The 11477-nt window shown below is 42.9% G+C and overlaps 1 protein-coding gene across 2 annotated transcripts; it reads right to left on the reverse strand.

Annotated features, from left to right (window-relative positions):
- Window positions 1–4315: 4315 nt before the first annotated feature.
- SPINT3 (serine peptidase inhibitor, Kunitz type 3) lies at window positions 4316–7605 on the reverse strand. Of its 2 annotated transcripts, XM_072801209.1 has the most exons (3): window positions 7153–7602; window positions 5267–5482; window positions 4640–4775 (listed from the first exon to the last, which is right to left on the reverse strand). In XM_072801209.1, the coding sequence occupies exons 1-3, from the start codon at window positions 7226–7228 to the stop codon at window positions 4765–4767; spliced, it is 303 nt and encodes a 100-aa protein (XP_072657310.1). In that variant the 5' UTR covers window positions 7229–7602; the 3' UTR covers window positions 4640–4764. The 2 variants fall into 2 exon arrangements, with proteins under 2 accessions (XP_072657309.1, XP_072657310.1); XM_072801208.1 differs by having other exon boundaries at window positions 4316–5482; window positions 7153–7605.
- Window positions 7606–11477: the final 3872 nt, after the last annotated feature.

An 11477-nucleotide genomic window follows, 5' to 3' on the forward strand; every position in this document is an offset into this window, starting at 1 on the left:
GATGGGCTTGTGTGGGTCGCCTCTGAGGGTTTTCCAAGAGCTCCCAGAATGTACAAGTGATGTGTGTGTAGGAAGGAGGTGATGGGCTAATCTAGACCAAGGCAAAAGCAACTTGGCCAGGCTGCTTTCACTTTGAGTTTTTCTTCAAGCAATAAATAAGCAGGGTGTAAATGAGATGAGAATGCGGGTAGGCGGATATCCGAAGCTAGTGGTCCTGGCAGCTGCATGGAATGGGATCCCTGCCATGTCAGAAGAGCATGGGGTTGTGGCCTAGCTGTGCTTTATACCCCCAGCCAGGTGAGCACCAGGAACAGCCTCTGCTACTGTGTCATATGTAACCTGTGCACAGACACCAGCATGTCTCTTGTGCTCCTCCCTGAATTCCAGATTCATTTACCCAACTGCCTACCTGCAATCTGCACTTGGGTGTCTAAAGGCATCTCAGATTTAATATCTCCAAAACCAAGCTTCCGATACACTCCTCCACTACCCCCAACATGTGCATCTGTGGTCGGCTCATCTTCCTGGATGCCCAGGCCAAAAGACTTGGAGCCATCCTCGATGCTTCCCTCATGTATCATGCGTGCCCTATAAACAACTCTGCTCTACCTCCAAAGTAAATCCAAAAGCCAGCTCCTTTTTCACCACCCCCACCATTGTGCTATCTATAGATGAGGTCTTCCTGGCCATACCTATTTAAATTACTGCCCCAGCTATGAGCTCCCTACTTTGCTGTCGTGTTTTCCTCTGTGGCTTTCATCACCATCAATGTGCAACGTGCCTTACTTATCTTGTTTATTAATTATTAAGCTCCATAAGGACAAGGATTTTTGTCTTTTGTAGCTGGAGTGTCTGAAACAGAGCCTGGCATGGTTTGCATTCCAGTAATTGCTGAATGAATGAATGAATGTACAAATATCATGCAGTAATTTTACTGCTAAGCAAGCCAGGTCACCCAAACATCTGGGTTATGAACCTTGAAATTCTTGCCGAGCCAGCACCAGGACAGTCTTCCCTTGTCTCTGCATTCAGGGCCTGGGCATTTCTAGTTCTGCTCATTTGGGGTTTTTCAACTCTAAGCCTGGCCATGGCCTTTTCCAGGAGGGTTGCTGTGAGGCAGTGGTGTGTTGGGGGGAGGACCAGTGGTGCTGAAGGCCAGGTCAGTCAGGCCCCCAGGGCATTGTGAGGCATGTTTTCCCCTCACAGGGCTGGGGCTGTCTGGTGGAGCTGCACTAGGGATGGCATTGTGGGAAGAGGGGAACTTCTGCCCTCTGAGGCCTCCTCTGGGAACAGCTCAGTGAGAGAGTGAGTAGATGAAGGCGATTTGCAGAAGCAGAGTTGCCCCAGAAGAACTAGTCTCCTTTTGGATCTTCCTTCAACACCAGGGACAGTTCCTTGTGACCAACTATTACTGTCCTTCACCATTAGTCACTGCACGCCTATTAGGATATTTTTGGGACACGGCAGGGTCCATCCTCTCTGAAGGCTGGGAGACAGAGCTGGCTTGGAGGTCTGGCAGGCTTGGCAACAGCTGCCCTGGGAAGCTTTATGGCCTGCCTTGTATTTTCCAGCTTCCCTGCCTCAGCTCCTGCTCTTCCCTTTTATGCCCCCCTGACTCTGTCCCTGACCCAGAGCTCCTTCCATGAAGCCTGTTCTGACCACTCCCACTTCCTGTATGCTCATTCATTCATTTACTTACCCAACCTCTGACTGTCCTTCAGGCACTTCTATTATCCACCTGTCTACTCATTCAGCAAGTATGTGTCAGGTATCTGTCCAGTGCCCAGTACTGTTCTAGGCACTGGTGAACAAGAAAAGAAATCCCTGCTTTGTGGTGCTTACGGTTCAGCCAAGGAGACAGACAAAAAAAACTTGGCTATATTAATAAATATATAGTGTAATCCCAGACAGTGCTATGTCCTTGAAGAAAATGAAACCAGCAGGAACATGAAAGGGATGGTCTAGACCTCTAAGAAGGTGATGAATCATCAGGGACCCAAACAAAGGAAAAAATCACATGAAATCTGATGAAAGAACAAGTGTAAACATCCTGTAGCAGGAGCTTGCTTAGTGTGTTTGCAAAACAAGAAAGTCCTAATAGCTAGAGCTGGGGATGGGAGGTTGCAGGAGGGAGTTTGGACAGATTCATAGGGGCCAGGAGGAAGAGGGTCCTGTAGGCAGCGACTCCCAGCTTTATTCTACATGTGATGGGAAGCTGAGGAGTCGGGATTGGATTTGCATTGATTTATTTGCTTATGTACTTTTTTGGACTTCTGATGCACAGAATTAGGTTAAATTCTTGCTTCATAATAGTCTCATGATTGGTCCATGTGTAGCCCTTTTTGTGTATTACTTACATACATATGCATATATTTCAGTGCAGTAAGGACCTGTAAACCTACCATCCAGTAGAAAAAACTAGCACATTTTAGCAAAGGATTTGATGTTTAAAAGATCACTTTGGCTGCTGTGTAGAGAACAGACTGTAGGAGTTAATGGACACTGGGAGGCCAGCTAGGGGGTGATAGAGTATCAGGAAGAACAGACCGGGGTCATCGCAGCAGAGGTGGTGAAGTTGATTGACTTTGGGATAAATTCTGCAAGTAGAGCCCCAGGACTGACTATTGGATTGGGTTTATTGGGGTAGATTCCACTCACCCATACATTCAAGGATTAAGTTGCAAGTTATTGATCCATTTAGTGCTTGCTGGTAATTGCTTTGTATATGTTAAGTCCTTTACAAAAGATAGATTCCACACGGTCCCTGTCCTGCTCACAGCCTAGAGGCAAAGATAAATAAACACACTCAAAACACTTTGGAATAAGTGCTGTGATCCAGGAAACCCAGGGAAGGGTTCATTCATTTTTTTGGGAGAGAAAAGGATGGTTAATTATAACTTACTCAGTTACTGTTCCATCTCATGACTTGATCTGAACAACTGATTAAATTCTTTAGTTGTATTTATATTTTTACTTTAAATTATTTTTAATGATCATATTTTTAAGTGTATAAGTTTCAGAGCATAGACACTATTTCAAATACTAATTAAAGGCTATCCTCAATTAATCTTCCAGAGTTCAATCTCTCAGATAGTTAGGTACATGAAAGAGAATGGAGAAATTAAGGGGAAAACATGCCCTTTCATTTGAATATATATTATATTACTATAATTAATATATATTTATATATATGTTTATATATAATATATTTATATAAAAATATAAAATAGATATATAAAAATAATATATTTATATATAAATATAAAATAGATATATAAAATTTATATATAAAATATATAAATATATGTTATATATTTAATACATAAATTTTGAATATATATTATATAATTAATATATATATTTACGTATATATATACAATTTGGATAGGGCATACCCAGAACACAAATGACACCACCAAGGACAAAGGTCTAGTCTGGGAGTCCCAGGTTCTGGATTCTAGTATTGCTGATTGGTCCTGGGTAGCAGTTTCTCAAGGAAGGGCAAGTACCTGGACTGTGCATAGGATAGCAGGAGAGGATCATGGGGGAAGTGGCGGTGGTACTTCCAGATGCCATCCAGCATTCCAAAAATTATGTAACAACAATGGAATTTTATTTAGTCTTGAAAAGAAAGAAATCCTGACAGACTGCAACAGGGATGAACCTTGGAAATATGCTAAATGAAATAAGCCAGACACAAAAGGACAAATACTGTAGAATTCCTCTCATATAAGGTACCTAAAGCAGTTAATGCTTAGATGCAGAAGATAGAACTGCCGTGACCAGGGAAAGGGGAATGGGGAGTTGGTTCTAATGGACACAGAGTTTCAGTTTAGTAAGATGAAAGTGTTCTGGAGATGAATGGTCATGATGCTTACACCACAATGTGAGTATACTTATGGTCACTATACTACACTTAGAAATGGGTAAAATGGTGCATTTTATGCTGTTATGTATTTACCACATAGCTGTATATATTTCAAAGAATATATAAAATCTTTATTTTTCCAAGACCTCTGGGCATGGAGGGAGATTCCCACCTGGCTGACCAAGATTCCCTGAATTTCTAGCTCTTTCCACACTCTAGGTCTTGGCTTCTGCTGGACAGGAAGAGCAGAAGTAGAGCTAGTAGAGCCCCAGGCAGCAAAGAGCAGGTGGCCAGTATCTGGGGACAGATGTGCAAGGTCCCCGAATTTGCATTCAGTCTGGCTTCCATGAGGAACCCCTCCTGGTTATAGGAAACTTGTGTCCTTTGTCCTCATTCTTCTTCTTCTTTTTTTTTTTTTTTTTAAGATTTTATTTATTTGTTTTAGTGAGAGAGAGAGAGAATGCCCATGAGCAGGGGAGGAGCAGAGGGAGAGAGGGAGGGAGTTAATCTCAGCAGACTCCACGCTGAGCCCAGAGCCCAATGAGGGGCTTGATCCCAGGACCCTGAGATCATGACCTAAGCCTAAACCAACAGACACTTAAGAGCCACCCAGGGACCCCCATCCTCATCCTCCTGAAGGCACAGGACAATGAGGGCCTGAGGGGTAGGGATGAAGTGAGGCAGGTTTGATCACCCTTGTGAGCTGAAGTGGCTGTGAGCAATTCATGAGGACAGGCCCAGGGCCCTTGTAAGAAGGCTACAGGCCACAGCGACTTTGAATGTTTTATTGACCTAGACCTGGAGGGTGACAGGATGGGGGCCTAAGTGCAGGAAGGGAGGCCCAGCCAGCTTCCAATCCAGGCTAGGAGAGTGCAAGCATGGTCTTCAGCTGCTCTTTACCTTGTCTCTGTAATGGAGATGACAGTCAGTTTCCTTCTTGGTTGGCACATTGGTGGCCTAGGGCTGGAGCCGTCAGCTGGACTCCTTACCCACCCCCTTCAACAGCCAGCATCCCGGGGGCCTCCTCAGCTTTCTCACCTCCCACCCTGATCACTGCCACCAACACCTTCATCCCCTGTGAAGGTCACATTGCTATCTTCCCGTTGGCCAGAACCACTACTTGCATGAGAAGCTCTCACAACTCACCAATACTGCTTTCATCTTCACCATCCAAACCTCATCAACCACAGCCTTGCTACCTCCGCCCCAGCACCCCATTACCAGCACCAGCGCCTCTTCGTGACACATCCTGATTGTTTCCATCACCATCACCTCACCTCCCATAGTAACATCATCGCGGCGTCACCGCCACCATCCTCTACCACGCTGTCTCCCTTCCCATGACCACCACCACCCAATCATGAACATCACTTCTTCTGTTTCTAAAAGAGGACTCACCAGGGGGCTTGCAGATCTTCAAACAGATCTCTGTGGTCTCAAAATTGTTGGCATTGCCCTGACAGCCACCATAGATGAAGTGCTCACACTCACTGGATGTAGAGTTGTAGAAGTACCGGTAGAAGCGGCCTCTGCAGGGGCCCTTCCCTGGGGGCAGCTGGCACAGGACAGGCAGAGTTTGGGACAGCTCCTGGAAAGCCTCTTGCCTGAGATGGGCTGCAGGGGTTAGGAAGGACAGGAATTGTCACTTAGGTGTCCTTTTAAAGAATTGATGTGTTTTTTGTTTTTTTTTTAGAAGAATGTCTTCTACACCAACACCCTGCTAGGTGCTTGCCACATTTTGCATGATTTCAATGACCTAATGGGGCAGATATTACTGTCCTTCCTCCACAAATGAACAGACAGGTTCAGAGAGGTTTGGTCATCTTCCAAAAATCATAAAACCTATCAATTGAGGCCTGGAGTTTTACCTGGTTTCAATTTCAAATCCCAGGCTCTGCATGCTACAACTTCTCATAACTTGACTCAAGATATTTGGGGTAGCCTTGTTTATAATTACAAAGAAACATAATTTGGAAAAAATATCAATGTTCACCAACAAGGATTTGACAGGTTACATGCAGTCATTGATAAGCATAATGCTGATCTATATGCCTCAATATGGAGAGAGGTCCATAATTTTGTGGAACAAAATCAAATTTCAAAAGACAATATCTTAGAATGGTCCTGTTGATGTAAAATATACCTATAAACCCATGCAGTGATGACTAGAAAGTTGTTCACCACTATTACACGTAGTAATTTTCCAGGGTGGTGGAATTTCAAGTGATTTTTGTATTCTAATTATTCTAATTATTTTTGTATTCTAATTGGTGTAATTTAAATGGCAATGGACAAGTATTATTTTGTAACTAGGAAAAAGGCATTTGCACTAATCTTCAGTATCCATAAGTAATGAAAAAATAAAGAAATGGACATATTTTACTGAATCACCTGTTATTTTAACTCCTTTCATATCTGGCTTTGGTTATCACATCAAGTGATTTATCCAACATGTGTGTGAACACACACACACACACAAACACACACACCCTTACCCACTAATTGACCATGGATCCCAGTGTATCTTTTCATAGGATGCAGTATACCCTGCTTTGATATGTACATTCCCCAACAAGGATAGCATCCCTCAGACAATGAGTTCATGGGTCAACTCTGCTCCATAGTACCACTTTGTGAGTCCTCAATTGATGTAATATGTTGCATATCCTAAGAAAAACCTAAACTAGAATTGGAAAGAAACCATTCTAGGAATGAAATTCAGGATCTTGCATTAGGGCAGCAATTCTCAATCTTAGTGGAACATTAGAATCTTCTTGGGGAACTTGAAAGAAATCCAACACCCAGGCTTTACTCAAGGCTAATTAAATCAGAATCTGGGAGCGTGGCACCCAGGTAGCCCCCAGATGACTCCAGAGTACAGTCCAAGTTTCAGAGTCTGATCTCCTTTTTAAAGCAGTATGAAAATTCATTTTCTCTCATAAAAATCCAGTAAGTAGGATTCTGGAAAGGATTATTAGGGCTCTGTAAAATAGGGGACCACTTTTTAACTTCGTATATTCACATATTGTTTGCCCTTTTAAGACCAAAACATATATTGCTTTGTAATAAAAATTAAATTTGGTGAGGCTTGAATTCAATCAAATAGACAGCTGTGAGGTCTGGCCCCAGATAGATGAGTCCTCTTCCTGTACCTAGGCCCTGGTTTCCTCCTGAGATGGAAGTGACCAGATGGCCCTGGAGCCAGCCCCCCACCCAATGCCTCCCCTTCCCCCAAACACAGGCTGTGGGTCTCAGGGATCCTCTTTTTTAACCTCTCAGCTCACCTGAGGCCTTTTCTAGGCTGGTGATGCCCACCAGGCCGAGGAGGAAGCAGAGGGCGAGGAACAGGCTGAACTTCATGGTGCCAATAGCTGAATGTTCTAGGCTGGAGCTGGGGGACTAAAGTTACCTGCAGCTGAAGCTGAAGAGCCCTATTCCTCTGAGTTGAGGGAAGCATCTGGCTTTTCATTACTTGGAAGAGGAAGCCCCTTGGGCAAGGAGTGTGGTCACAAAGGAATTGGATGTCCACCTGGAGGCAGTGCCACTTGCCTTGGAGGGCTTCTTGGAGGCTGTTGGGCAAGTGCCCTAAGTCTGTTTCTGCAGCATCTGGATTGCTAGTCCCAGACTCATCTACTGCAGACTTGAGTTGCTGTGACCTTGGACTGGTAAGTGACGGTGGGGCCTTAGTTTCCCTACCTGTAAAACAAGTGGGCTGGACAACATGGTCACTAACAAATCAGCTTAGCTGTTTTCCACTCTATTATTACTGGTTCCCAGCCAGATCCTCCCAGCTAGTTGTCTCAACATCCCATGAGAGAAAACATAGCTCTTTGTTCATTGCTTTATTTATTTCATTTAGGAACAATGAGTTTATTGTTTTATATAAATTATCATACTTATTTTTAAAAGATCAAGCTATACTGAATAGTACAAAGAAGCAAAGCTCTCCCCAAATTCTACTATAGTCCTGTGCAACAGAAATATAATGAAATATATTACAGTATAATTTTCTAGTGCCTGCATTTAAAAAAGTAAAAAGAAAGGTAAGACTAATTTAAAAAAAAATTTATTTATTTACTTTAGAGATGGAGTGAGAATGGGGGGAGAGTGGCAGAAGGAGAGAGAGAGAGAGAGAGAGAGAGACAGAGAATCTCAAGCATACTCCCTGCTGAGCAAGGAACCTGACTTGAGGCTTCATCTCACAACCCTGAGATCATGACCTGAGCTGAAATCAAGAGTTGGACACTAAACCGACTAAACCACCCAAGTGCCCCAAGACTAGTTTTAATAGTTTAATTCAATATATCAAAAATATTACCATTTCAACATATGATCAACATGTAATAAAAATTTTTTAAAAGATTTTATTTATTTATTCATGAGAGACATAGAGAGAGAGAAAAAGGCAGAGACACAGGCAGAAGGAGAAGCAGGCTCCATGCAGGGAGCCCGATGTGGGACTCGATCCCGGGACTCCAGGATCAGGCCCTGGGCTAGAGGCAGGCACTAAACCGCTTAGCCACCTGGGCTGCCCTGTAATAAAATTTTTAATGCAGTATTTTCCTTTTTGGTACTAAGCCTTTGAAATCTGGTGTGTATTTCACATTTGTGGCACATCATGATTCATACCAGCCATATGTTGCATGCTCAGGAGCCACATGTGGCTAGGACTACCATATTGAACAGTGGACTTCTACCACATGAAGTAACTATTAGAGTTTGCAGGTTATTACTTTCCCAGAATTTTTGTATATTGTCTTAATACTTGAAAGACAGTTTGATGAGGTAAAAAATCCTGGGTCACACTTTCTTTTCCCAGAACCTAGGACCTGGGCAGACCTGGCTCCACTGAATTCTGCCAAAGAAGTTGCTAAGAAGTGGCCTACAAGGTTTTTTTTCCCTTAGAGATTCCCTTTTTTGTACCTGAATGCCTAAAGACTTCTTTGTTTCTCTTTGAGATCCAATAACTTAACAAGGTTGTTTTGGTATCATTCTGCACTTTTTAAAAATGGGACATAGAGTGCTAAAAATCTACAGATTAAAAAAATTTTTTTTAATTAAATATTTTATTTATTTGACAGAGAGAGCACAACAGCACAAGTAGGGGGAGTGGGAGAGGAAGAAGCTGGCTCCTCACTGAGCAGGGAGCCTGATGTGGGGCTCAGTCCCGGGACCCTGAGATGATGACCTGAGCCGAAGGCAGACACTTAACTGATTGAGCCACCCAGGCGCCCCTAAAAAAAGATTTTATTTATTTATTTGAGACAGGAAGAGGGAGGGCATGAGCAGGGGGAGGAACAGAGGGAGAGGGACAAGCTGACTTTGTGCTGAGTGTGGAGCCTGATGTGGGGCTCAATCTTACTATGACTCTGAGATCACAACCTGAGTCTAAATCAAGAGTAAGAGCAGCCCTGATGGCCTAGTGGTTTGGCACCGCCTTTAGCCCTGGCTATGATCCTGGAGACCCGGGATCGAGTCCCACGTCAGGCTCCCTGCATGGAGCCTGCTTCTCCCTCTGCCTGTGTCTCTGCCTCTCTCTCTCTCTCTCTCTCTCTCTCTCTGTGTCTGTCATGAATAAATAAAATCTTAAAAAAAAAAATCAAGAGTAAGGCACTCAACTGACTGAGCCACCCAGGTGCCCCACAGATTTTTTTTCGTAAGGAAATTTTCTTATATTATGCTTTATGAATTTTATGTCCCAATTGTTGAGTTTTATAAAGAAATGCCAATTGTCAGATTATTCTTCACTTGTCCTCTAGTATTTATTAAAAGCATGTTCACTGGAGATAGACAAATTAAAATGTAAGCTTTTCCACTTACAATCTGTGCTACCTCTGCCAATCTATTTAACCTCTCTGGACTATGGTTTCTATTTGGAGAGAACAGTGGAAACTCCCTGTGTTTGGAGTTCATAAGACTCTGGTTCAATTCACAAAAGGACTCATAGGACTCAGAAGTTGTTATACTTAACTTTACAGCAAATGGACACAGATTAAAATCAAAAGGGAAAAAGCACAGGATGTGAAGAATGGAGGAAACCATTCTTCCCTCCAAGGAAGGCACAAGGTTCACTCCCCCAATCCAGTCATAGAGGATATTTTCATTCCCTTAGCCCAACACATTTGAAGTGTTGTCCACCAGGGAAGTTCACTGAATAATGGGCGTCTTGGGTTTCTCTTGTGCTCAGTCACATGGGCATAAGACCAACTTAGCTTAGCACAGGAGTCTTGGACTTAGGGGCTAAGCACTCTGACAGCTCTAAGGTGCTTGACTCATGCCCACCAATTTTGCAGCTTTGGCTTTGGAGATTCCCATCTGCAATAAATCTCTTATTCCACGCACAAGAAGATTTCTTTAAAGTGGTAGATGCCCTAATGACTTTTTTTCCCCAAATGACTTATAATGACTTGTGGCTACTTAGAATTTGATGCACCATTAGTCAAAGCAGTCAGAATTTCTTTTTATTAACCTAAGTCCTCCAGAGTTTATGCTGTGAACTTCACCTCAAACCTTTGTCAGTTCTCTAATGGCTGCTACTCATTGTGGACTGTCAATATAACTGTACTGTAACCTTTTCAGAATCCTGGAAATTTTCTGGGAAAAATATCTACATGTACATATATCTGTGTTATTTGGACCAGAGAGTTGCATACAAGGGAGCAGAACTCAAATCTGAGAGTCACACACCCATGGTCCTCAGCAACCATGAAAGGAAAAATGAACCCAAAGTATTCAGTGGGTGCCTTACCTGGGTGTCTTGTTATACAACAGGCTGTTAGCAGTCAGCTTTGGATGACTTCCTCATACCAAAAACTGATTAAAAATGATTAAAGACAATTTGGTGACACAAAATAATTTTATTTAACACTTCATGAAACAGGCAGTCTTTATTCCCAAGGATCCAGAGAACTGCAAAGTGGGGCAGAAGGCAGGCAGCTTTTATAGGATAAAGAATGAGGAACAAGGAAACGAAAGAAAACAAGTAAAGAGCAAGGAAATGAGTATAGAGCCCATAGTTAGGTTGGCCTCTGGGGATTGCTGACTGGCTATACTGTATTTCTGGTCAAGCAGAGCATTTGCAGGAACATGAAAGTTTAAGTTTAGGTTTGCTGATATGGTGCCTTGGACAGGAGTGGCTCCATCTTGGGCCAAGAAATTTATTTCAATTCAGGCCTGAGCACAGATCCAAACTTTTCAACTGGGAGTTGGGTATGATAATGATGATCATAATAGAAACCTTAAATTATTGAGCATTTACTACCCAGGGGCACAGAGCTGAGCATCTACTTTCATTAGTCTCAAATACCCTCAGAACAATCCTTAGAAATGGGAGTTCATTTTATAAACAAACCCATTTTACAGATGAGGGCACCAGGGCCCAGAAATTCTAAGTAATTTGCCAAACTCAGGTCCTCCTGCCTGTGAAATATGTAATCAAAATGATTCAGGACAAGATTCCCCAACGTGTGCCACTTTGGCATGTGGACTATTTTAAGCTAAAGGCAGCTGAAACCCTGTGGGCTCAAGAGAAAATTTTGCACTTCCCTTAACTACCTAGAAGAATCGAAATTGAGGATCTTTCCCAAAATAAGAGTTACTGACAGAGCTA

The sequence above is a fragment of the Canis lupus genome, chromosome 26, assembly GCF_048164855.1.
Source record: "Canis lupus baileyi chromosome 26, mCanLup2.hap1, whole genome shotgun sequence".
NCBI lineage: Eukaryota > Metazoa > Chordata > Mammalia > Carnivora > Canidae > Canis > Canis lupus.

Bases quoted from the DNA above. Each gene is read 5' to 3' on its own strand.
- SPINT3 (XM_072801208.1), bottom strand. From the start codon at position 7,228: ATGAAGTTCAGCCTGTTCCTCGCCCTCTGCTTCCTCCTCGGCCTGGTG. The intron at 5,483-7,152 runs GTGAGCTGAGAG...TAACCCCTGCAG, and splicing joins CAGCCTAGAAAAGGCCTCAG to CCCATCTCAGGCAAGAGGCT.